The following is a 27,271-nucleotide window of genomic DNA, read 5'->3' on the forward strand; positions in this document are numbered from 1 at the left end:
GCAAGGAGTCTGAAAGTTTTAAGGCTTTTATGGTTTTTATGAAGAATAAAAAGGGAATGAGATGATTTTAAGTAACATTTCAAATGTTGCTTATATTATGTCACTCTGCATGTGTCTGTACATATATATGTATATAATATATATATATATATACGTGTGTGTGTGTGTGTGTGTGTGTGTGTGTATAATCTGTCTGTCTCCAGTACTGGGCTTTGAACTTATGGCCTGGTGCTTACTGAGCAGATACTCTACCATTTGAGCTATGTCCTCATTACTTTTGTTTATATTTTGGTTTTGTTTATATTTTGCTCTAGTTGCTGGCTTCTGCCAGGAGTTCCTCATGATCTTCTTGCCTATTCCTCTCCTTGTTAGCTGAGAGTGTAGATGTGCACTATCACATCCAGCTATATTATTTCTCTTTCAAGTTTTGGTCAAAATGAAGGACTAGATAGTTGTCCTGTTTTTATAATCTTTCATCAAATGCATTAAAGAATCATTTTATGTATCTTCTCAAGCCTCAAAAAGTTAAAAGAATCTAATCTAGAAAGATATGTATTGGTAGAGGAATTATACTGATTAACATCTAGGTAATCAGTGCAAAGACCATCATTGTTCATCAATGATGAACAATACATGAAGAATACATATAGAATACAGAGTGTATTCTATACAAAAATGTATGTGTGGGAGGTGTTGTGGGTTTTCTATTTTTTATTTTGATTCTAGTTTCTTTTTTAGCCTAAGGTATTCATTTATGTAATGCTATGTGGTTTCTGTTGTCCTTGGACCTTGTATTTCTTTTTTATTTATTTATTTTTTATTGTAATTAGTAAAAGGGTTACATGATATTTGCCAGATAGAAGGTGCATTAATTCACATACATTGATAACCTTTCACATGTCTTGGTACCCGTTTCCCTCCCCCCCTGGACCTTGTATTTCTATATTTGTAACCAACACAAAGGAGATACATCCCTTGTTCTTTTTAGCTATATGTATTTTTGTCTCCTGGTCATTTTTTTTTTTTGCCAGTCCTGGGCTTGAGCTCAGGGCCTGAGCACTGTTCTTGGTCTTTCTCAAGGCTAGAGCTCTACCACTTAAGCCTCAGCACCACTTCTGGCTTTTTTCTATGTATGTGGTACCGAGGAATAGAACCCGGGTCTTTGTGTATGCTAGGCAAGCACTCTACCACTAGGCCAAACTCCCGGCCCCTCCTGGGTCATTTTTAAATAACTATTACATATTTTTATAATAGCAAGGAGAAAAACAAGATCTTTTTGATTGTAAAAATTATAAAAATATTTTAGAATCTTACATTAGTATTTAGGAAGTTAGATTTACTTTTCTTCGGGTGGTGTGAAGACTTGACCAGCAAGAAATGTAGAGTTGTAGAAATGAAGCTAGATAAATGATTTAATTCAGAAAAACTCTACAGAAAGTATGATTAACTTAAAAGTATGGCAAAAGAGGTGAAAGAATGAGTACAAAATGTTGGAGGTGGTGCTGTGGCTCTAAGTGGTAGAGTGTTAGCATTGAATAAAAGAGCTCAGAGATAGTGCCAAGGCCCTGAGTTCAAGCCCCAAGACAGACCAAAAGAATATCCACCCTCAAAATGTTACTAACGGTTTGTTTTAGGTCCTGGAAAATCATTACCCTGAGTCTCCAAAGGCCCTGCTCACAGACAGGGGGAGCAGTCCTGATGCCGGCTCAGTTGCAGTGGTAGTTTACGGTGGAGGAGCTGAGGGAAGAAATGATCTGAATGAACTGTGTAAAGATACCTTAAAGTAAGTGGTGATTAGAAGTTGAAGACCTGAACTTTTGAAAGTTAAAGGAAATAAGCATTAATTTGAAGTAGAGGAATACGCTATGAGCTTTCTAAAATGCTATAAAAAATTCATTGTAAATTATATTTCTTCCCCATTGGTCTAACTAATGCCTTCAAATAGAGAAGCTAATTAACTCATCTTCCAGGATCCCTTTATTTTAATTTGTTTTCAATGTCAAAGATAGTTGAATGAATCCTTTTATCTCTTTTTACTGATAAGATAATAGAGCAATATATTTTTGAATATTGTCTTATTCGGTTATCAGCCACCTTAATGAAATACCTGATATAACCAACTTAGGAAAGGCTTATTTTGGCCTACATTTTGGAGCCCTCCATCTGATTGGATGGCTTTATTACTTTGGGCCTATAGGAAGATAGCCCAGGATGGTAGGAGTGTGGTGGGACCACATGACTAAATGACCAGGAAGCAAAAAGAAAGGGTCACCATCTACAGTCTCCTTCAAAACAGACCTCCAGTGACTCTGGGCCTTCCTCTGGTCCCCAGCACTAACTAGTAGTGATTCCCTGTTGGCCAGGACCTTGAACATGGTTCTTCGAGAAACTTTCAACACCCAAACTCTGTCAAGTACCTTAGTGAGGATGGTAAACTTAGTTTGCAGTTACCCTAGTGCTTTGAGTAGATGGGAACTAGGATGTTCAGTAATTTATTGAATAACTTTGTCAGAGCTTCTATGTACTACAAAAGTAAAAAATTAAGCAAAGACTTGATAAGCATGAACACAATTTTTGTCCTTTTTTTAAAATGCATTAAATGAAAGCAAGCCTTTTGTCTCCTAGAATGTGTTGTAATTTTAGTTACTTCATTTTTTCAGTAGAATGTCAGCTGATGCAGAAAATTCTGAAAGAAAAGAAATCAATGAGATTATTTCCATCACACCTCACACTGAAAATGAATATGTAGATTTTGATGCGAATCTTTCAAAAGTAGAAACATTTACACAAAAGGAAATGGATACTCACCTATCAGACTATGAAGGTCAGATCTTCTCTTTCTTTGGTTATATAATTTGAAATTGATAAATGATATCAGAGATAACTTGGTATTAAATATAAGTTGTTGTATCTACAATATCCTAAAACCAGAAGTAAAATAGAATGTCACATTTATGAAATACCAAGCATACTAACTTGTAATGTTGGGTTTTTTTTGATACAGTTGACAAGGTGTAACACATTTTTAATGTTGTTAGCTTTCACAGCTTTTGAGCCTATGTCTCTTACTTTGTGGTTCCTATGGTCCTCTTAGTTCCTATCAATTAACTCCATTGAGTCACTCCCTGGCAGCTTCTGTAAAGCAGAAATTCTTGGTGTTGTACATGCATTGCACATATTGAGGACTGTCAAGACTCCCATGGGATTTACTTGACAAAGAAGGGACAACCTCCAGGGAATAAAAAATTCTGAAAAGAGGAGAGAAACTATTTTTATCATTGTATTTCCTTCAATATTAACTTTTCAAAATGCCGAAAAATGTTATTTTTCAAATGGTCTATTTTCTTGCAGAAAAACCTGTGGAAAGTCTCAGTATTGAAACCTGCATGCCAGCTTCACAAGAGCAGTTAGAAGTAAGTTGTAAAATGGCTGGGAGTTTAGCCTAGTGGTAGCCTGTTTGTCTAGCTTGCATGAAGATCCAGGTTCAGTTCCTCAGTATCACATACATAGAAAAAGCTAGAAGTGGTACTGTGGCTCAAGAGGTAGAGCTCTAGCCCTTGAGAAAGCCCAAGGACAGTGCTCAGACCCTGAGTTCAAGCCACAGGCCTGTCAAAAAAAAGGAGTAAAATGATTCATTTTTTTGCCCATTATTCAAGTTTACCCGTAATTATGTTCATTCATTGTTATAAAATGAATCAAAACAAGGTTGTTCTTTCTCTTCTGAATCCAGCCTATTGCGTTTATTTATTATTCACTTATCTTTTTGCTTGTTTGTTTACTTATTCATATTCATTCAAGATGGTCCTGCTGTGTAGCCTGGCTGGTCTCAAATTTGAGACTCCCCTTGGAAGTGACACTGTGGTTCAAGTGGTAGAGCACTAGCCTTGAGTTGAATTGCTCAGGGACAGTACCTAGGCCCAGAGTTCAAGAAAAATGAGACCCCTGCCCCAGCTTCAGCCTCCTGAGTCCTGGGATTATAGACATGTGCCTCTCCAATAGCAAAACCGTTCCCCTTTTTTTTTCCCATTTATTTTTAATTGCAGTTAATAGAAGTGTTACATTATACAAACATTGATACCCTTTCTCATCTTGGTCCCCATTCCCTCCCCCACCCCCTACCCCTCATCTTGTTTTCCCCCCTTTCCTATCCTATTTCAAATGACCAAATAAACATATATACAGTATATCAGATAACAAGAAGACCACTACTCTTATCAAGTACACAGGGATAGTAGATGCAGCCGTGCATAAAATGTTTTTCACCAGACCTCTATTATAGGTCCAAAAGTTTCATACAGTGGAAATTTAATTTCGTAAACCATTTTAGCAAATTAATCAAGAATAGTGAAAGTGTTCCTTGTTTAAAACCTGTAGTTTGGTGTAGTATGCAGTTTTTGTTCTAATACATTTTGTCTATTGCTTATTTCCTTAAAAATCTGTACTAATTAGAAAATATAGGCATCTTCAATTATTGAAATATTTCTTTTAAAAAGGCTCAGTTTTCCTCTATTTTGTATTTGTTTTTCTCAAGCAATAATCATGGAGTGATTAATGGATATAATTTAGAATGAGTTAGACATTAGTCTCTGCATATTACACACATAGTAGTTCAGAGTAATGGGCCAAAGGCAGTAACACAGTCTAAAGGTCCTTTTAGAGCAGGAATGGGACATTTTTATGTGCAATTTTATTTGCTTTTAGACTGGGCCAATGGTTAAGATGAGACTCAAAATACCTACTACATCAATAAGTATTTGTTTTACCTCTCTTTATTTTGAGTACTATTAATTTTAACAGAATTCAAAGGAAGAGCTTCAGAGTTCAAGGAAAGAATCATTGGGGATAAACATGGAGAATAAGTCAACTGAACAGAAAAGGTAAGAAGGAAGTTTTAGGAAGCTAGACACTGGTGGCTCACTCCTGTAATCCTAGCTACTCAGGAGGCTGAGATCTGAGGATTGCATTCAAAGCCAACCTGGGCATGAAAGTCCTTGAGACTCTTATCTCCAGTGAATCACCAGAAAACTGGAAGTGGCACTGTAGCTCAAGTGGCAGAGTGCTAGCCGTGAGCTGAGAGCTCAGAAACAGCACCCAGACCCAGAGTTCAAGCCCATCAAAAAAAAAAAAAGAAAAGAAAAGAAAGAAGAAAGTATAAGATTATCACTGACTTCTGACTTCAAATGGAGCCTTCATTTCTTTTTCGTCATAATATATAATATATATGTTACGGTAGTATTGTGTTTCTGGTAACATTGTAACTATAGCAATAGTAAAAATAGTTTTTGTAAATATTATACTTATTATATGATAGAGGTAGATTATACTGTCTCAAATGACTTTTGTTTCACCATCTTTATCAGTGTTATCAAAATAAATTAGAGTTTGGCCTAGTGGTAGAGTGCCTAGTATGCATGAAGACCTGAGTTCAATTCCTCAGTACCACATACATATAAAAACTGAAAGTAGTGCTGTGGCTCAAGTGGTAGAGCACTAGCCTTGAGGAAAGCCCAAAAACAGTGCTAGAAGTTGGCACCAATAATTGCCATCTGAACTCTCAGGAGACTGAGCTGTGAGGTTGGTGGTTCAAGGCCAGGTCAAGCAAATAAACAAATGTTGGATATGTGGTTTAAGTAATAAGGCATCAGTCTTGAACAGAAAGGCTCAGCAAGAGCTCAAAACACCCTGGGTTCACATCCCAATACTAACAGAATAATTAATTAAAATGAAATTGGCCAGTAATTAAGCTATAATTTTTTCATCTGCTTACTAAAAATTTCCTTTCCATCCTGACTGAGCCAAATGCCATTATGGTTTATAAAGATGTATGCTTCTTTACTGTTTTGCTTTGGTCACTGCAGATTGGCAATAGGGCACTGGTCATATGAACATACTCTTCTAATGGCTTATTATTGCCTCAAGGACATATTAATGCAATTTTCATATGTTGTAGATTGATTTTTAAAATATTAGAAAATACTGAATTTTTCAATTATAGTAAAGGAGTCAACATAATACATTTTCTCTTGTAATACACAATTTTGTTTAGTCTTATACAAAGAATTTTTTGACAGTACTCGTTTGAATTCAGGTTCCACACTTGCCAAGCAAGCTCTCTCTCACTTATTCATACCTTAACACTTTTTTACACTGGTTATTTTTTATTTTAACCAGGCATTTTATTATAGCAACAAGAAGTCACTAAAGCACTACTGAAGAATACACAGAAATATATAAATCTGGAAATGGGCCTTTTGCACAATAAGGATCTGTACTATCATCTTGTTTACTATTATTGTACAATGACATTATCTTCTAATCTTATGTGATCCCCCCCAAAAAATACTTAGAATTTTCCAATAACGGAATAATTGTACTTAAAAGAAAAATAATTACTTCATCTAAGAATTCTGTTATCATTATTATAATTTTAATTTTGAAGAATTATGAATCAGTAATGGAAAAAAGCAGAAGTTAGGGCATTAGGTTTTTGTTCTATCTTTACATCAAGTGTTATTTATGATGTTTATATTTTAACTTTGAATGATGGTCATAACTACTAAATGACCATTGTTAAAATTAATATTGACATAAGCCTTATTTTGTCTTTGAAAATAAGAAAATGTGTAGGAAGCTATTTCTAGTGGATAAAACCACTGGGCACTAAGCAATTACTGACAGTTATTAAAGGCTGTGGTGGCAAAGAATCAACAGATGGCTTAAAAGAAAGCTAATATTAAGTAGCTTGTGGGAGCCACTGAGATGAGGTCTTTTACTTTTCTTATTAAGAAAAGGCAAGAAACAGTGATATAATTTTTTTCTTTCATGCATTTATTCTCAATTTTTTACTTTTAAGTTTTTCTTATGGGCAACATATACACTGGTTATTTTTGAGATAAAGTATCACTTCCTATGCAGAGACACACCTAGGCGCTGACTCTTTTATGTTTTGCTTGACACTGCAGCTAAGACAACATGTGCATTCTCCTGAGCCCAGCTTCTTTCCTTGAGATGGAGTCTTTCGTACATTTTGGCTGGCCTTGAACCATTTATTCATGCAGCTAGAGTAACAGGCTTGTTCCTCTGCAGCCAGCCATTAACTAAGATAGGGTCTTGAAGGTTTTGTGTAGGCTGGCCTCAAACCACAACCTTCCCCTACAGTGTCTCAAGTAGCTAGGATTACAGGGGTGAACCACTAGTGGCTGGCTAAGTTTTTTTTTTTTTGTTGTTTGTTTGTTTGTTATACTAGAGGTTGATCCTAGGGCTTATATGTGCTAGACAAATGTTTTACTGTTGAGCTATAGCTCCTAGCTTGCAAAATAATATATTTAATAGTATATGCCTTTGTAAGTAATAAAGATCTTTTCTCTTCATGAATACTAATCTTACTAGTTTCAAAGGTGTTAATGACCATATCTTTAGTGTTCTCAGCAGACTGTCCACCTAGTCTTTAATTGATGTTTGTGTCTCTGCTGAATTCATGTCTGTTGGTTTTAGAATCTGTTGTTGTTGAGTGACCCATTTGCTTTAGTTGTATGTTAATGTAGACATACTCTTGGTTTTTGTTTGAATCTGATATTAATTGCTATGGAAACAGTATAAACAGATTGTGATTATGAACTAAGCATTACAAAGAGTGGAGAATGTTTAGGCTCTTGGGTACCAGAACATTAGTTTACTTGTACCTTGATAATGTGAAAAATATATTGCTTCCTAATCACTTATTAATCATTTTCCTTATAGTATGATTGAAGTCATTTCAAATCCTGAACATACTGGTCCTCATTCATTTTGTATAGATACAAGTTCAGAAACTTCTAGGTAAGAATTTTTGTTACTATACCATTTCTTAATATCTACTTACCAATCTGAAAGAATGCTAAATGACTGGACTAACAAGAACAAAACAAAGTTAACATGAATCATTGAAAGAGATTGTTATTGCTCATTTTTAGATTCTGCCTCGAGCATTTGTTTGAAATGCTTTTAATTATCTTTGGATTATCCTGTTTGTCTTCTGAATTTGTTTTGCAGAAGTTGAACAGAGCTGGTTCCAGTGGCTCATGCCTATAGTCCTAGCTACTAAGGAAGCTAAGACCTAAGGATTATTGTGTGAAGCCAGCCCACACAGGAAAGACTGAGACTTATCTCCAGCTAAACACCCAAATGCCAGAAGTAGACAAGGGTAGAGTGCTACCCTTGAGCACAAAAGCTCAGAGACATTGCTAAGGCCCTAAGTTCAAGACACACACACACACACACACACACACACACACACACACACACACACACTGTTGCTTAGGGTTTAGAAATTTTGTTAACCTAGGAAAATGTAGCATGGGTTTATCTTAGGAAGAAAAATTCACATTGGAACTGTTATGCTTGCTAGATGCTGGAAGCAAAGCCCAATACACTTGTCTTAAAGTTGTCGCATAGTTCTGGTGTCGTCTCTTTTTCATAGATTTTTCCAGACTAACACTCTACCACTTGAGCCGGAGCTCTATACCTGGCTTTTGAGGTGGTTAATTGTTGATAAGAGTCTCACAGACTTGGCCAGGAGGTTGGCCTAGTGGTAGAGTGCTTGCCTAGCATGCACAAAGACCTGGGTTCAATTCCTCAGTACTACATACATAGAAAAAAGCTGGAGGTGGTGCTGAGGCTCAGGTGGTAGAGCGCTAGTCTTGAGTAAATCCAAGGACAGTGCTCAAGCCCTGAGTTCAAACCCAGAACTGGCAAAAATAAAAGAGTCTCACAGACTTTCCCATCTGGGCTGACTTCAAACTGCTGTCCTCAGATCTCAGCCTTCTGAGTAGCTTGGATTACAGGCATGAGACATCAGTGCTTAGCTCCAAATGTAGTTTTGTTAGATGCCTGGTAAAGTATTACTGAATATAAATCCAAGTAAATTTAATTGCAATTAAATATGTTTTTGTTTTTGGAAAGAGTGACTAATTTTAGAATATGAAAATTACAATCTTTCGTTGCTTAGAAAATATTGACTACTTACTGTGTTTAAGGAAGAACTCCCATCAATTATTTTAAGATCAAAACCAAAGAACTTACTTCAGAGCTTAATTTTCTTTCTAAATAAGAATTTTTGAGGTTTGAGTTTATTGTGAGTAAAATTCTAGTTTGTTTGGAACATTTCATGTTTAATGATGATCAGCAAACATTTGCACCCCATTTCTAGAACTAAACCTTTTAACCCTTTCTTTCCTTATTTTTAACTATTTTTGCTAATTAATTTAGTGAAGGATACTAAATCTGTACAGTTCATCATAATAATTGCACAAGTCTCAAATTCAGATGCCTACAGGGACTCAGGCTGGGCTCTTGGTCCAATACCATAAGGAGAGACCATCTCAATGTGGCTGGTACAGGATTCTGTATGGGCAGTTGCAGGAAACATGGTAGGACAGGAGAGCTGCTGAAGCTACTAGAATAACCTTTCAATTGAAGAAAACAGTAGGAACTAAATATTCATGGAACGGATATCTTAACTATTTTTTGTTGATTACTGTTTTTTTTTTAATTTAAATGCTTCTACATAGTGCTCAGGTTTCTGCATTGAAAGATAAATCCCCCTCAGTTCCACTTGTGGTAGCAAATGGAGTCAATGTTGCTTCACAAACACCTGTTCCAGCACCTAGAAAGACCCAGACACATGAGCACAGGACTCAGTTACCAGATTCTTCAGATGCTGCTAGACAGATGCTGCAAGATGAAATGTTCAAATTAGTTCAGGTAAGCACATTGCTACGTAAGTAAGTACATCTGTACATAATATACGTAAGGTTAAAATTATCAATCTTTCTAAAATGGACTAGTTAATGTAAAATTGAAGGCATGTCAGCTGGGTGCAGTGGTTCATGCCTATAATCTTAGCTGCTCAGGAGACTGAGATCTGAGGATCAAGGTTCAAAGCCAGCCCGGGCTAAAGTCCATGAGATTCATCTCCAGTTAGCCACTAGAAAACCAGAAGTGGCTCTGTGGCCAAGGCGTAGGGTTAGCCTTGAGCTGAAGAGCCAGGGACAGTGTTTTCTGCCCCACAATGGACCAAAAAAAAAAAAAATGTAGGTATATCTTTTCCTTTGAGCAAGTTCACAACTCCAGGACCTAGAGTCTAGACTCAGTTATCTGCACCTCAAAATGACTTCCAGTAGTCCAATAGGACTTTCATTTGGGATGTACCCACTCACATATATGTGTGTGATGGGCTTACTCAACAAGACAGCAGCCTCCTACTAAAAGCACACAAAATTTTCTTTCTAAGCTGTCATGTTTCTTACCCACAGACAAAATTTAGCTTGGGTGGTCGAGTGTCCATTTCAAGTTCCTGCTTTCATTGACATCTATCGTCTTCCTACTTCAACATTTTCTCTGAGAACCAACAACTTTTAGATAGTCCTTTTTAAAAAATTCTTGAGCCATTGATTTCTCTCATATTGAATCCTCTACTCATCCTACGTCACTTCTTTTTAATTTATTTATACTAATTATACAAAGGAGATATTTATACTGTATCTACATTCACTTCAGTGTTCTTCCATGTGATACAATCAGCTACATTTTATTAATTTACTTTGCTGTTGTTATAGAGATGATGTACAGAGGGATGACAATTACACGAGTAATGAGTACATTTCCCAGTCCTTCCTTCCTGTCTCTTACCCATGAGTTGTGTAGTTCACTTTTTTTTTTTTTGGCCAATCCTGGGACTTGAACTCAGGGCCTGGACACTGTTGTTGGACACTTTTTGTTCAAGGTTAGCACTCTGACACTTGAGCCACAGTGCCATTTCCAGCTTTTTCTGTGTATGTGGTTTCCGGGGGAATCAAACCCAGGGCTTCATGCATGCTAGGCGAGCATGCTACCGCTAGGCCATGTTCCCAGCCCGAGTTCACTTTCATCAATGTCCAGTGAGTTCCACTGCTGTGTTTTTTCACCCTTTTTCCCTCATGTCTGTACCTTCCCCCCAACCTTCTGAAGATATATGTGTGAATATACCATATATAAGGCAGGGAAGACAGAATTATCAAAAACTAAAAAATCTCTTGTTTTCATATCTTAGAGTTTGTTTCAGTATTATTTTATGTAAATATGAATAAGTACTTAGACACCTTTGTCTACCTCTGTGTACCTTTTGCACCTTTGTGTTTCTCCCCTAAGAGTAACCCCTTTTGATCTCCCTGTGTGTGAATATCTAGAATCCTTATAATTTATCAAAGAGAATATATGCTGTTTGTCTCTCTGAGCTTGCCTTACTTCACTTAACACACTTTGTTCTACTTCCATCTATTTCCTTGCAAATAAAATTGTTTTGCATTTCCTTTCTGGCCAGGGGTTAATCAAGATTTTTTTTTTGGTCAGTTGTGGGGTTGAACTCAGGGCCAGCGATCAGGCCCTGAGCATCTTTGTGCTTGAGGCTAGCACTCTACCACTTTAAGCCATAGCTTCATTTCCCATTTCCTGGTCATTAATTGAAGAAAAGAGTCTCACAGGCTTTTCTGCCCCAGTTGGCTTCAAACTGTGATCCTCATTTCTTAGCCTCCTGAGTAGTTAGGGTTACAGGCATGAGCCACACTGGTACCTTGTATAATCAACCTTTTTTTTTTTTGACAGTCCTTGGGCTTGAACTCAGGGCCTGAGCCCTGTCCTTGGGCTATCTCAAGGCTAGAGCTCTACCACTTGAGCCACAGCACCACTTCTGGCTTTTTCTATGTCTGTGGTACCAGGGAATCAAATGCCAGTCTTCATGCATGGTACCACTAGGCCATGCTCCCAGTCCTTATAATTAACCAGTTATATGTTGGTGGTTCCTAGAACTAATTTTCTCATAAATTTAGAGGAACTTACGGTTTTTGAGCATGTCACATAAAACTTACTGAAACTAATTTTATTTTTACTCTTCTTGGTCCCTTTTTACCTCCCCCCCTTTTTTTTCCAGTCCTGGGTCTTGAACTCAAGGTCTGAGCATTGTCCTTGGGCTTTCTCAAGGCTAGAATTCTGCCACTTGAGCCAATGTACCACTTCAGCTTTTTTCTATGTATGTGGTACTGAGGAATCGAACGAAGGTCTTTGTGCATGCTAGGCAAGCACTGTAGCACTAGGCCAAATTCCTGGCCACTACCCTTTTTTAAAAAAAGTTATTATTATTCATCTACTACCTGTTTCTCATCCATTTCCTCCTCTTCCTTTTCCATTTCTGCCTCTACTTCCTCTCTTCTTCTTCCATTACCATCATCATCATCTAAGCCAGGGCCTGAGAATGTCAGTCAACTGCTATACTGGTGAGTGACAGAAACTGAGACTGTGACTTCTGTAATGTGCTCTGGTGGCTCGGCTTCTTTTCATTTCAAGGCACTTCTTTTTGTTTTGTTCTAGCTACAACAGATCAACTTCTTGAGCTTAATGCAAATAGTTGGCTCGTCTTTTGCTACCGTCCCAGAGGCACATCCTCAGCTTCTCCAGCTTCTCCAGCAGGCTCAGTCCACACACTTGGGGAGAAGTCAAGTATCACTCCCTACAAGGGAGAGGTGTGGTATTCAAGTCAACAGCAGTCAGAATGTCACGGAGAGATGTTTCATTAAACCACAGTCCCTGGAGGAGTGCAACAGGGAGCCTGGCAAGAATGGTTCCCACAGTCCTGAAGCAGTTATTCAATCTGATCATGATCGTAATGGAAGTATACAGGTGAAGCATAGAAAAATACCATTCATGCTGTAGAAATTTAATTTTTGGACTTTTTATATGGATAGATAAAAATTTTAAGCAATTTTCCAACATTCTACCTCTCCAAAAGGTACTGAACATCATCCTGATATAAAATAAGGAATTTGTAGCTGGGTATTGGTGGCATATGCTAGCCATCCGAGCTTCTCAGAAAGCTAGATCCAGTGGCTGAGGTGGGGAGCCAGTTTAGTGAGACACACCCACCAGACTTCTGTCTCCAACTATAAAACAAAAAGGCAGACTAAAGGCATTGCTCAAGTGATAGAGCATTAGCCTTGAGCTGAGTGAGAGTACAAGGCCCTGTTACTTGCAAAAAAAGAAAAAGGAGTTAGTAATGTGTTCTAGAGTCACTTACTGTTTTTCCCTCTTCCAGAATGTTCTACCTAAGACTATTTCTCCATGTCAACCCAATAATAAAGCCCAGAAGAGAGAACAAATCCCAGTTTCTCAAAGCTTCGCAGCTACTTCGTTTACTCCATCTCCCTCCAGAGGTCTTCAACACCACTTGTCTACACCTTCTGCTGTCCAGAAGACTCCTAAACTGATCCTCCCCACCAAAACATTGAATTCTGGTTGTGGTTTTCGTTTGCTTCAGTTTCCGCCAAAGCATGAGTTTAAGCCCCTTTTTTTATCTGCCAGAAGCCTTCCACATGTTCCCATTAGGCCTCCAGCCCAACCAAGAGAAGCTTGGGGATTATTGGATTCCTTCCAGCCTGCACTTCCTGAGAAAGTAATGCATACCGCTTCCATATCCCATTCACATTCAGGCCAACACAATGCCGGAGCCATAAAAGAAGCAACTGAAAAAAAGAAACAGGTAGAAACTGTAATTGCAGATATCCCTAAGCATGGAAACATGGGTCAGTATATTGGACCAGGAAACGTGACATCTCAACAGGACTGTTCAATTTTTTTGAAGCCAGAAAAACGGTGTGATATTAAGCCAGGATCTCGTGACTTATCGCCTCAGAATTCCTTTGGCCTTCAGTTATTACACCTGCAGTTAAAGCCTCACATATTTTCATCAGCCTCAAGAGCACCATTTACAGTCCCCTCTGTGCCTGTCAGCACTGTAGTAGAAGAAAGAAAATACCCACAACTATCATTACTTCACTCATGTCCATCCCCAGAAAATACGGTAATCAATTCTGTGCAGTAATGAAAGAGCTGAGTTCTGCTTTTTTATAAAATGTTTTCTCTGCTAGGCACTGGCTCATGCTTGTAACCCTAGCTACTCAGGAGGGTTGTGCTTCAAAGCCAGCCAGGGCATGAAAGTCTATGAGACTTTTATCTCCAATTAACCACCAGAAAACTGGAAGTGGCGCTGTGGCTCAAGTTGTAGAGTGCTAGTCTTGAGCTGAAAAGCACAGGGACAGTGACAATATCCAGAGTTCAAGCCACACAACTGACCCCCCCCCCCCAAAAAAAAAGTTTTCTCTGTTAGTGCTAGAATTAGATATTTCTTCTGCTCGGAGAAGAAATAAGACCAAATCAAATTGCTAGGTGCCTGTGTGTGTGTGTGTAGAAAGTACATGCACATCTTATTTGAGATTTTAGCAGCTGTGAAATAACTACATTTTGTCTTTTATTGGGTAAAATTGCTAAGTATACACAAGTCTGTCATAGTTATGTGTACGATAAAATTCTTTATAAGCCTATTAAATACTTTAAAAATATTATCTTTGATTTATGAGATTCAAATTGTTCAGTTGTGATTCTGTAGATAAGTTGAACCATCTTACAGAGATAATTGAATAATTTATTCTCTGGTGTACTTTTTTGAAGATGCTATTGCAAAGAGAAGAGGCTATCAGAAAAAATACTTAGCCTCGTCCCCTTTTCTTGGGAACACAGTATAAACAAAAGAAGGGATTAAAGAAATGGCAAACTTTACATTTTCAGAAAAAGAATTTTTACTGCCCAAAATAGTATGATGAACCCCTAAGTTCTTGTCATTCTGTTTGGGTGTCATCAGTACATTGCAGTTCTGTTGTTTGTGCAGCTAAGCACCAGGCATTATATCAATATGTCTATAGTTGGAGGAGGAAATTTTGATTTGGAAATGAAATTTAGATGATGTGGACCTCTGCTTAGTTTCTGAAACAAGATGATGCAGTTGAGAGTCAGTGTTGCAGCTCAGTGATGGAGCACTCGTCTACCTTACCCTGGTTTTGTTCCCCCGCACTGCAAGGAAAAATGAACATAAATAAGGATGAAACTTTCATCACTCAAAATCTCTAATTCTTTAAGATATGGATACACACTTTATCAAAGTATGTGCCAGTTGATTTACCTCTTCCACATCCTAGTTATTCTTATTTTTTTAATGTATTGAATACATGAGTTGGAGAATTTTCATAGGTTTTGTTTCTTTTCTGTAGTATAAGAAGCCACAACTTATCCCACTTGAAAACCTCATGGCACTTAAACAAAGCCATCAAAAACAAGCATCTAATTTATTCGCACAAGGTGATTCTGCCCATCTTCAACTTCTGAAGGTCAATTTAGAACGACCTGAAATAAGAGAAGGAAAGAACAGCAAGAAACGGCAAGTTCTAAATGAAAGAATACTTGAGCATATCATGTATCAGTATGTTCATTATATTTATAGTCACAACCTATAAATATAATAATTATAAATATAATCTATCAATATAATGAAGGTGGAAATGTCTGCTTCAATCTCCTGGCCTGTTCACAATGTCCTTGTCAAATGTTACATACTTGAACATTTCTTAAAATGGGGAAAATTCCTATTATTGTAAAAATCACTTCCCATTTTATTAAGGAGGTAAGGTTCTTTCATGTTTCTGTGACAGGTTGAGCAGACATCTTTTGCAGAACATATATTTAGTATCATGCAATATTCCATGTGTTACTTAAAACTATGTACCAGTCTTTTTTTTTTTTTTTTTTTTACTATATTCTGCAAACGCTCAGAGAAAGCAGGAGGGTCTGGGAGTTTGGCCTTGTGGTAGAGTAGTTGCCTAGCATGCACAAAGATCTGGGTTTAACTCCTCAGTACCACATACATAGAAAAAGCTGGAAGTGGTGCTGTGACTCAAGTGGTAGAGCTCTAGCTTCTTATCTCCAATTAACCACTAGAAAACTGGAAGTGGTGCTGTGGCTCCAGGGATAAGGATGGTAGCCTTGAGCTGAAGAGCTTAGGGACAAAATGCCCAGGCTCATAGTTCAAGCCCTACAACCAACGAGAAAAGAGGAGGGGGGGGGGCAGGAGATTAGGTGTGATGTAAATTGTTTCAAGTTAGTAGGCAATGTTCCTGTATAGAGCAAGGCTGTGACTTCTACTGAAGAGCACCCACTATTGTGTTCTGCCTGTAGAGGATACCTCAAAACATGTGTGAGTTGCAGATCATTGCTGAATCTAGAAAATTTTGAGCTTCATATAAATTAGACTATAACATCTATCACTAGTGCTTTCTTTTCAGAAATGGTTCCTTCTATCCTTTCCAGGCAGTTTAGGGAACCTCTATACTCCTGGCTGGGATTTTTTGGCTGAGATGATTCTAAGTATTCTTTTTTTTTTTTTTGTGGGTCATGAGGCTTGATCTCTGCCTGGGTGTTGTCTCTGAGCTCTTCAACTCAAGGCTACCACCCTCCCCTGGGCCTGGGCTTTGTCCCTGAGCTCTTCAGCTCAAGGCTACCACCCTACCCTTGAGCCAAGTCCCACTTCCGTTTTCTAGAGGTTAATTGGAGATAAGAGTCTCAGGTCCTTTTGTGCCCAGGCTGGCTTTGAACCTTGATCCAGAACAGTCAGTTCAGTAGTAAAAGGAATAAATTTCACCTATCCTTTTATTGTGTTTATTTAGTAGTATTTGTATCCTAATGTAATTAAATCCTGCTGAAGACAGTTCACGTGGAGACAGTTAATGAATTGTCTCCATATGACATAATACAAATGAAAAACTACCGTTAATATAAGAGGAAAATATTTTATACTGTTGTTTTTGGCAGGCAAAGACGACGAGCTGAGAAAGAGCTACAAGAGAAAAGATCTGAGAAATCGAGGAAAAAAAGTGTAAGCTTTAGGCCAGAGGATTCCCTGATTAATAATGAAGAGCCTGAAATTGTCATGAAAGTCAAGGTATACTGCTATAGCTTATTCTTCTTTAACTCTTATGTGAAGAATTTGAAATTTCCTTGTGTTTGTGTATTCAAATAATTTTGACAAAATAGGGTGTTGTGTATCAAAGATCTTTTGCAATGGAGAATTGCATATAGTACCATAGTAACTTTGCATTAAATTGTTAATGCTGTTTAACTACTTATAATTCTTCCTTTGTTTGTTTATTTATTTATTTGCCAGGCCTGGGGCTTGAACTCAGACTCAAGGCACTGTCCCTGAGCTTCTTTTGCACAAGCCTAGCATTCTGCCATGTAAGCCACAGCACCACTTCTGGCTTTCTCTGTTTATGTGGTTCTGAGGAATCAAACGTAAGGCTTCATGTATACTAGGCAAGCACTTTACCATTTAGCCACCTTTCCAGCCTTCTTAAATTTTTTAAATTTTAATACAGTACATTTGTAATAACAGGCCCAGAATTTCATTGTGGCATTTACATGCATGTTTACAATGTATTCAAATCAATCTTACACCCTATGTCACTTTCTCTTCCTGAGCTAACTCTTGTAGAATTACTTTCAAGGATTAAGTAACTTGATAGAAAAGTAAACTATCACCAATAGAATGGAACCAGTATCAAGAATTTAATCTACATGGCTATTGACTATTTTTCCAAAGTAGTAAATGTCTTTGGACTAATTATATATTGATCATTTGGGAATTTATTTAGGAACAAGAAGAATGTCATGCTTCTCAGCCTTTGGAAAATTTCAACATTCCTTATGGTATGTATATTTGTGATTAATGTTAATATTAGCATAAGAGTTAAAAATAACTTCCTGGAAAAGTACAGTAGTAAAATGAGCCAGTTATTTCCATGTTGTGTCTGCTGAGGAGGCAGGAGGTATGTACTGTGTAGAGCATGCTTCACAGACTGTGACTAGAAGGCAGGATTCAACCTGGCCTGTTTTTCTAAATCAAGTTTTATTGAAGCATAATCATGATATAATCTTTTTTCTTGACAGTGTTTGTGATGCTGAAGGTTTTTTTTTGAACTTTGTGCTTTTCAATTTAACATTGTTTTACAGAGGGGTTTCAATTCAACAGGTCAATTTATGAGTACGCTGCATCAGCATCTCCCTATTTGGAGTTAATAGACTGTGAAGTCTGTTTCTTTTTCTTACTAGTTTTATATCTGTTTCTGTGACTACTAACCTAACCAGAACAACACATATCATCCTGAATTTTGCCTTCCCTTTCTGCTCTCACCCATTCTTGCCTAGTTTACCTCCCTTATTATTCTGGAATGTAATGTTTCTCATAACAGAACTGACTGCCTGGCTTCTCAAATCTCTCCTCCATACTAGACAGCAGTGGGGTTTTTTGGAACTACAATCTGACTGTATGACCTCCCTGTAAAAAACCAGTGGAGCTTCATGAGCCAGAGGAAGATCTGAGTTTCTAGACTAGACACAGAGATCCTCACTGTGTCCTTGAGGTTTAATATACATACCACCTTGAGTAAAAATCCAGGGTGGTGCCTTCCTTTCCCTTCCTCAAGTGTCTGTTTCCAGGGCCCCAGTAACGTGTTGGCTTCTTAGTGATTGCTCCCCATGTTTTGTTCTATTTAAGACATGCTACAAGATAATGCTAACACTTCAGCTGGATTGCATTTCATGGCCTCTGTACTAAAGAAAGCTGTGGGCAGTCAGGATGCAAGTACCAATACAGATCCAGGTAAGATACTTCTTTAAAAAAGTTTTCCTATGTGTTTTGACATAATCAGAACATCTCAACTGTTTTTTTCCCCATCAGTCCTGGAGATTGAATTCTGGGCCTAGGCACTGTTCCTGACCTTTTTGCTTTTTGTTCAAAGCTAGCAGTCTATTGCTTTGAGCCAGATTTTCCTTTCTGGGCTGGCTTTGAACTGTGATCCTCAGATCTCAGGCTTCTGTATAATTACAGATGTGAGCCAGTCACACCCAAGCTTCCAGTCATTTTTTATATACAATATGTAATTCATGTATTGTTCTGTGTTTGTGAAGTTTTCTGATTTTTCTTTTTGCCTCAACTCTCCTAATTTAGTACAAGACAAAAAGGATGCATCTCAACAAGTTGTCTTTGAATATGTTAAAAATAATCAACCCAGCACTTCCACCACAGGTCTGATGTCTTTTATTTTCCTAAGAACAACTTTATTTATTATTTGTTTATCTAGTAATCGGGCTTGAATCCAGAGCTTGGGCACTATTCTTTAGAATTTTTAATCCAGGGCTGGTGCTGTACCATATGAGCCACAATTCTGCTTTTGGTGTTTTGTTGGTTAACTGGAAATTAGAGTCTCATAGACTTTTCTGCCTGAGTTGGCTTTAAAACATGATCCTTAGATTTCAGCCTCCTGAGTATCTAGGATTACAGACGTGAGCCAACACTGCACAGCCAATTTGACTTCAAAATTGTACCGGTATGTACCAAAGCCAGTGTTACCATTCCATAAAAAAAGACAGTTAGTGGGGCCGGGAGTTTGGCCTAGTGGTAGAGTGCTTGCCTAGCATGCACAAAGACCCGGATTCGATTCCTCGGTACCCCACATACATAGCAAAAAGCTGGAAGTGGTGCTGAGGCTCAAGTGGTAGAGTGCTAGCCTTGAGAAAGCCCAAGGACAGTGTTCAAGCCCTGAGAGCAAGCCCAGGACTGGCAAAAAAAAAAAAAAAAGGAAAAAAAAAAAAAGACAGTTAGCAAGATGAAATGCACAGGAAGTATTTCTGGAATTCCTTGTTTCTATTTTTAGGCAAATATATAATTTATATCCAAGTGTTTGTAGCAAGTTTCCTGGACTCTATATGGCAATGAGTTGTCTTTTAATATGTAATTTGAAAGTAAAGCTTTATTAAAAATAAAGTGCTAGAAATTAATTATAGTGTCCTAGGACAAATATCCAGAGTTAAATTGCTGATTGACTTTCCTGTTGTCAGAAATACTTATTTTACTGTTAAATAAAAAGAGAATTACTTTTGTGAAATCTAGATGTTAAAACATATTTAGTGTTCAGTACACACTGTGTAGAAAATGACCTATGTAACTGTAACTAATGGGTAGGGGTGGGAGGTGGGGGCTGAGGGAAGCGAAGGAAGAGTGACATTGTCCAAAAACACAAATGTACTCATTGTTTGACTTATGACTTGCACAACCCCTGACTAATAAGATTATTATATACCATTTAAAAAAAGCATATTCAGTGGCCAGGTGCTAGTGGCTTATATCTGTAATCCTAGCGACTCAGGAGGCTGATGTCCGAGTTCAATCCCCAGTGCTCGCACACGCGCTCTCTTGCGCTCCCTTCTCACTCTCTCTCTCTCTCTCTCACACACACACACACACACAAACACATACACACAAGTGGTAAAGTCTAGTTTACAATGAGCTCTGTGATTACACATTTGTGTGTGTATGTGCACACGCATGCATATGTATTAATGTCCCAATCCTAGGGCTTGAACTCTGGGCCTGGGCTTTGTCCCTGAACTTTTATAGTGCTTTACCATTTGACCCACAGCACTACTTCTGGGTTTGGGGGTAGTTAATTGGAGATAGGACTCTCATGGCCTTTCTGGCCTGGGCTGGCTTCAAACTGCAGTCCTCAGATTTCAGCTTCCTGGGTAGTTGGGACTACAGGCATGAGCAAAAGAGCTCAGGGACAGTACCCAGGCCTGAGCTACATTACAAGTAATTGTTGGAAAAAATTTTAAAAAGTGTAATTACACTGGGCAGAATGGGTTACTGCTCTAATTCTACTTGGGAGCTAAAGATCAATGCAGTCACAGTCCTAAGCCAAAATCAAGACCCTATTTGAAAAAAAAAATAATAACAAAAGCAAGAAAGTGTTGGGATGTGGAAGTAATAGAGCACGTACCTAGAAAGCCGTGATTTCAAACCCAGTACGAACTCAGAAGTTATAGTTACAGGTTTATTTCCTAAAACCTGGCTTAATTGACCTTTTCCAAAAGAAAATAAATATGACTTAATTATCTGAAATGGAAATAGAAAGTTGTAACGAATGTTGATATAATTTATTCTTGTGAATCACTCATAAGAAAAAATAATACACCATCTTAATTCAGTTATAAATTTCTCTATAGAGTACATTGCAGTTATGGTATAGAATTTGTTTTAATGCATCTGTTCCCATGAATCTCCTACTTAGATTTAACAACTGTTTTTGTTCACTTGTTTTATAAAGATAATAATGTAGAGATATTTACAGAGATTTTATATGTTCCTTTTTTTTAGAACATGAACCTTTGGATATTTCTCAACTGTTGGTTCTAGATGTACATCCAAGTGTCACACTTGCCACTGAAACATCAGAGAAGCCTCCGTCCCCCTCCACACCCCCTACGGTAGCGAATGGGGCTTTTGTGTTCAGAGCCTTCATAATACCTTTGTGCTTAATTAAGAATTAAGGCTTTTATGTCCACCAGGTGTTATTTCACTGTATGGGCAGATGAAGAATAAAAATCTTATCAGGGTAGCTTTGTAGAAAAGTCAAAAAAGTTTAAGACACTGAACTAAAAACAATGTCACATATTTCCTACAGCTTTCCCTGAGTTTCTTCCATATCTACTCTTTGTGCTTTCTAGTAATAAGGAATTGGACTTTATTTTGGAGGAAGTGGGTAGAGTAGCTATCTAAAGTGAAAGGTAAAAAGAATGATTTTTATATGTTTTAACTCAGGCTGGACATACTTATATAAATGTGATTGATATTGAAGCTGATGACCTACAGGAATTACTTGTCAGAGAAGAGCCTGACAATGGCAATGGCACTGTCCCAGAGCAAAGTGAGTGTGTGAATGGCCTGTCATCTGCCGCCTCTGTCATAGGTGCAATCACCCCACACAACTTTGAGAGTCAAGGTAATAACCTACTTTTTTTTTGTTTGTTTGGTTGTGGGGCTTAAACTCTGGGCCTGGACACCGTCCCTAAGCTCTTCAGCTTAAGGCTACTGCCCTACCCCAGGGTCTGGGGGCTGTCCCTGAGCTCTTTAGCTCAAGGCTATTGCCCTACCCCTTGAGTCACAGCACCACTTCCAGTTTTCTAGTGATTAATTGGAAGTAAGAATCTCACGGTCTTTAGTGCCCAGGCTGGCTATCAACCACGATCCTCAGAGCTCAGCCTCCTGAGTAGCTAGGATTACAGGTGTGAGCCACCGTGCCCGGCCTCTTGTTTCTACTTTTTAAAAAAATTAAATATATTTTGAAAAACTATTTAATATTGTTATCCCTATTCAGATCTTCTAATCTTCCTCCAAATCACTGTGCTTTTGACTACTTATGTTTATCTTCTGACCACTTTATTCAGAATTATAGAGCTGATTTTTTATTTTATTTTTTTTATTTTTTATTTTTATTTTTTGCCAGTCCTGGGCTTGAGCTCAGGGCCTGAGCACTGTCCTTGGACTTTCTCAAGGCTAGAGCTCTACCACTTGAGCCTCAGCACCACTTCTGGCTTTTTTCTAAGTATGTGGTACCGAGGAATCGAACCCGGGTCTTCATGCATGCTAGGCAAGCACTTTAACCACTAGGCCAAACTCCCAGCCTAGAGCTGATTTTTTATATGCCTTTCCTATTATTGATAGAACCTGCCAATTCTACTGTGGGTTTATGTCCTAAACCTGCAGAGGTGACTCCAGCTTCTCTGGATGGGAAGAGTTTGGGAGCAGACACCGGAGAAGTGCCTGAGCTTCCTTCTGCAGCAACAGCAGTAGCAGCAGCAGCAGCAGCAACAGCAGCAGACGATGATGACAACAGTGTCAAACAGCAGGACAAAGGTGACATACCCAGATGCATAACATGGCCTTCCTTCCCTCAGTACCTTATTTCTGTTAGAAATAAGCATTAATGCTTGATAAGTCATGTTATCTTATAGGAAAAGTTGGAATAATTAGAAGAGTATTTTGCCTCAATGTAGAGTTCTTACTGCTATGAATGGTTAGACTATGACTGTAATTAATAGGCTTCCTATAGCACACACTGAATGTGTCTCCTGGGTCTCAGAGCTGCTAGGGTAGTGACCCTACTTTGCAGTTGCCAGGCGTGAGGAGTAGGATCTACAGTGGGCACTTGGGGACGTGAGCTGCTAGGAAGAGACAGTGGAGGAAACCATCCACTTGGGATGTGTTTAGGCACAGAGGTCACCACTGCATACACCAGCATGTGCCAGCATCGCAGATTTTGAAGCTCCTTCTGTCATGTGTTGGGGCTAGTCCCGGTCAAGAGTCAGTCTGTATTTTGTACTTGAAGACTGTGTGCATCAAATCTTTACTGAGAGTGATGAAGATGACACTTCAGGATAGACAGACCACGATAAAGAACGATAGCTAGGGCAAGATATGTAACTGCCATGACTGACAGTAGCATTCATTATTGTCTTCTCATAGGAAGCTCACCTTTGACTGACTGAAAAACGTATATCACTTGCTGTTTATATAGTTGTTCAGACTACTTTGTCACATAATTTTATCTTCATAATACTTTTATGTGTTAGATGAGGCAAGCATCATGCTCTTTCTTTGACCTACTCTTCATTCTAAAAACAAAGTTAGAGGGGGAAACTAGGAAAATGTGAAGGAAGGGTGACATCCAGAAAGAAGTGTATTGATTTCCTAACTCATGTAACCATAGCTGTAGCCCTTCTATACATCATCTTTCTAATAACAGTTAAAAACTAAAAACAAAAACAAAAACAAAAAAAACATTGTGCACGTTTGTAATCCTAGCTACTCAGGAGGCTGAGATCTTGAGAATCAAGGTTCAAAGCCAGCCTGGGCACAAAAGAACCTGAGACTTATCTCCAGTTAACCTCTAGAAAACAGGAAGTGGGTCTTGCCTCAAGGGTAGAGCAGTAGCTTTGAGCTGAAGAGCTCAGGGACAATGCCCAGGCCTAGGGGCAGGGTGATAGCCTTGAGCTGAAGAGTTCTGGGACAGCATCCAGGCTGAGTTCAAGCCAAATGACCCACAAAAACAAACAAACAAAAAACATTGTGTTGCAGGACACTGGTGGCTCACTCCTACAATCATAGCTACTCAGGAGGCTGAGATCTGAGGATCACAGTTCAAAGCCAAGCGGGGCATAAAAGTCTGTTAGACTTTTTTTTCCCAGTCCTGAGGGCTTGAACTCAGGGCCTGGACACTGTCCTTGGATTTTCTCAAGGCTAGCTAGCGCTCTACCATCTGTGCTGTAGTACTGAGGAATCGAATCCATGGATGGCTTCCTGTGTGCCCTGTGTGCCGTGCAAGCACTCTATCACTAGGCCACACTACCAGCCCCATGAGATTCTTATTTACAATTAACCACTTGGAAATGGGAAGTGGCTCTGTGGCTTAAAGTGGTAGAGCACTAGCCTTGAGCTGAAGGACTTAAGGACAAGACCCAGGCCCAGAGTTCAAGCCCGACAATGACAAAAACAAACAAAAAATTGAATTCCAGTGTAGATACTGGAGCTTAGAGGAAAAGAGGAACCCAGGCTGTTAGCCTCATAGGCTAACAGGGAATGAAAGATGGATAAATAAGAGGATGCTTATGAGATAGTGTGGTAAGTTCAGAAGTAAGTTTAGTGAGATTCCTGTCTACTCTGACTGCAGAGAAGATTAGAACTGGCTATGGAGAGGCATCAAAGTGAAATGCTAAAGGAAGATAAGATTCTGGGAGTGAAAGGGCATTGGAACTGGGAGCTTACTGAATTTTAGAGAAGGGAAGTTCTTATTGAACTCAAGTCAAATGCAGCATTTGAAGAAATAGTGATGAAGCTTTAGACTAACCAGAAAATACTTTGTGTCCTTGTCTGTCACTTTGAGGATGAAGGCATTGTAGACAAGGAAAAGTTTTGGGCAGAGAAGAAGCTATTTATTAGGAAAGCTCATCGGGCTATGGTGCCAGCACAGCTTTTAGCAAGAAGTAGAATTGTGAATATCTGACATCACTGTGTCTGAAGGAAAGAGGGTCTTTGACCTTTGGGTCTCTGGCGTGAGGTGAGCTTACCAAGCTGAAAATGGAAGAGGCAGTAAGTTAGACAAAAAAGCCATGTGTTGGTCTTGCTTTTTAAGAAGCATTTCAAAAAGTAATAAAAATATTGAAGTTTCGGGGCTTTAAGATTGTGTGTAAAAAGCTTGTGATACTGGCTTTGATCAGAAGTCTTAAAGCTGAAATGAAAATTCTCAGTATATTAAAATTGATACCAAGCTGAGTACCAGTGGCTCACACCTGTAATCCTAGCTATTCAGGAGGTTAAGATCTGAGGATTGCAGTTAGAAGCCAGATAAGGCAGGAAAGTCCATGAGTTTCTTATCTCCAATTAACCACAGAAAAAGCCAGAAGTGGTCCTGTGGCTCAAGTAGTAGAGTGCTAGCCTTGAACAAAAGGAGCTCAGTTACAGTGCCTAGGCCCAGAGTTCAAGCCCCAGGGTACTACCCCCCCCAAAAAAGACTTCAAAAATTATGTTATATAGACTTAAAATGAGCACATTTATAACTGCCTCTTCCTTAATTTTAATCCATGCTGATTTTGTCTTTAGTAATGTTAGATCTGCCTCAACAAGAATTCCAGTTCAAAGAAGAAAGTACAAAGTCAGACCCTGTGGAGGATTCGCTGCTGTGGACACTGCTGCAGAACATTCCTGCAGTCTCACCTACACCCAGTCCTGCAGCATGCAGACTGGAGCATCTCACTGCTGAGCTTCAGAAAATCGATGAGCAGCTCCTGGCTGTGCAGACCATCGCGAAAGATATAGAGCAGGATTTCCCGAGACCCGAAATGCTCTGTGTGCATTGTCATGAGGTAGTCTGTCTTTATTCTGGTGGGCTTGTTTGTTTTGTATTTGTAACTGAGTTATTAGATTTGGATGGAGACGTTAGGGCCTTGCTTCCTTGTCTATAAATGGGAAGATTTTTTTGTTGTTGGTCATAGGGTTTGAACACAGGGCCTGGGTGCTGTCTCTAAACTCTTCAGCTCAAGGCTAGTGCTTTACCACTTTGAGCCACAGTGCCACTTCAGGTTTTCTGGTGGTTAATTGGAGACAAGAGTCTCACAGGGCCTGGGAATGTGGCTTAGTGGTAGAGTGCTTGCCTAGCATGTAGGAAGCCCTGGGTTCAATTCTTCAGTACTATACAAACAGAAAAAGCCAGAAGTGGCACTGTGGCTCAAGTCCTGGATTCTAGCCTTGAGCAGAAGAAGTTCAGGGATAATGTGCAGGCCTTGAGTTCAGTCCCCAGGACTGGCAAAAAAAATAAAAAAGTCTCACAGATTTGCTAGGAGTGTGGCCTAGTGGTAAAGTGCCACTAGTGTTTAGCATGCATGAAGCCTGAGGTTCAATTCCTTGGTACCTCATACCCAGAAAAAGCTAGAAGTGATGCTGTGGCTCAGGTGGTAGAGTGCTAGCCCTGACAAAGTCCAACAACAGTGTCCAGACCCGGAATTCAAGCCCCAGGAGTGGCAAAAACCGTCTCACAGACTTTCATGCCCAGGCTGACTTTGAACCATGATTCTCAGATCTCAGCCTCCTGTATAGCTAGAATTATAGGCAGTTTAGAAGATTTTTGTCCCAGGCAGTGGTTAAGGTTGTTTCCCTATTCCAGAATTATAATGAAGCTATTTTCCTAAGCCTCATAAAAGGTTCAGTCATACTACAAATGAGTTAAACCTTCTTCTTTGTGACCTATGCTATGTAGCTTGTATTGGATTTAATTCCATTTCTTCTATTGGTTGAGTTAGTGACATGTTTAAAACCTACATAAAATTACATGATAGTTGGAAATTATCAAGTATAAAATTTATAATGATTGTTTTATGTGTGTTTGTATGTGTGCGTTTTCTATAGGCGGATCACATCAAATTGTCTTCTGGTCCTGAAATTGAAAAACCAGTCACTTCAAAAACCATTCATGTTTCTGAAGAAGGTTTGTGGTGGGGTTGGAAGAGCTGATTGATTTATACTGCTTTTGTATTGGGATAAGATGATGTGTATTATGGCATCAGTTCTTAGATATGTGTTAAAAATTCCTCAGTATATTCTCTTCTTTCTCCCTCTCTCTTCCCACTTACATGATATGCACGTATCACTCTTGTATATTGATTTGCTTTTCTTTACATATAAGCCTATGACTATTACGGTTTGGTGATAACATAGGTCTATTTAAAATTTTTTAAGGAACTGCCACTTAGATTTCCAAAAAGCTTCCATAGTATATGATGGTTCCTTTTGCCAGTCCTGGGGCTTAAACTCAGGACCACTTGAGCCAGAGCACCACTTCCGGCTTTTTTATGTATGTGGTTCCAAGGAATTGAACCTGGGTCTTCATGCATGCTAGGCAAGCACTCTACCACTAGGTCAGACTCCTGTCCCTAATGGTTTCTTTTCTGTTGTGGTTTGTTTTTCTTTTTTTTATTTGGTTGTGGGGCTTGA

The 27,271-nt window shown here is 38.7% G+C and overlaps 1 protein-coding gene across 1 annotated transcript in view; it reads left to right on the forward strand.

Annotated features, from left to right (window-relative positions):
* Cplane1 (ciliogenesis and planar polarity effector complex subunit 1) overlaps positions 1 to 27,271 on the forward strand; it is an 85,999-nt gene that overhangs the window by 39,414 nt on the left and 19,314 nt on the right. The window contains exons 26-43 of the mRNA XM_090332031.1: positions 1,635 to 1,783; positions 2,661 to 2,824; positions 3,352 to 3,413; positions 4,798 to 4,877; positions 7,741 to 7,818; positions 9,549 to 9,741; positions 12,382 to 12,690; positions 13,103 to 13,867; positions 15,111 to 15,277; positions 16,705 to 16,834; positions 17,544 to 17,598; positions 18,446 to 18,550; positions 18,899 to 18,976; positions 21,104 to 21,213; positions 21,548 to 21,728; positions 22,451 to 22,642; positions 25,385 to 25,647; positions 26,687 to 26,765. Coding sequence (XP_090188157.1) covers positions 1,635 to 1,783; positions 2,661 to 2,824; positions 3,352 to 3,413; positions 4,798 to 4,877; positions 7,741 to 7,818; positions 9,549 to 9,741; positions 12,382 to 12,690; positions 13,103 to 13,867; positions 15,111 to 15,277; positions 16,705 to 16,834; positions 17,544 to 17,598; positions 18,446 to 18,550; positions 18,899 to 18,976; positions 21,104 to 21,213; positions 21,548 to 21,728; positions 22,451 to 22,642; positions 25,385 to 25,647; positions 26,687 to 26,765 — 3,160 coding nt within the window. The remainder of the gene's footprint in view (positions 1 to 1,634; positions 1,784 to 2,660; positions 2,825 to 3,351; positions 3,414 to 4,797; positions 4,878 to 7,740; positions 7,819 to 9,548; positions 9,742 to 12,381; positions 12,691 to 13,102; positions 13,868 to 15,110; positions 15,278 to 16,704; positions 16,835 to 17,543; positions 17,599 to 18,445; positions 18,551 to 18,898; positions 18,977 to 21,103; positions 21,214 to 21,547; positions 21,729 to 22,450; positions 22,643 to 25,384; positions 25,648 to 26,686; positions 26,766 to 27,271) is intronic.

Source organism: Megascapheus bottae, chromosome 4 (assembly GCF_031878675.1).
Source record: "Megascapheus bottae isolate mThoBot1 chromosome 4, mThoBot2.hap1, whole genome shotgun sequence".
Taxonomy (NCBI): domain Eukaryota; kingdom Metazoa; phylum Chordata; class Mammalia; order Rodentia; family Geomyidae; genus Megascapheus; species Megascapheus bottae.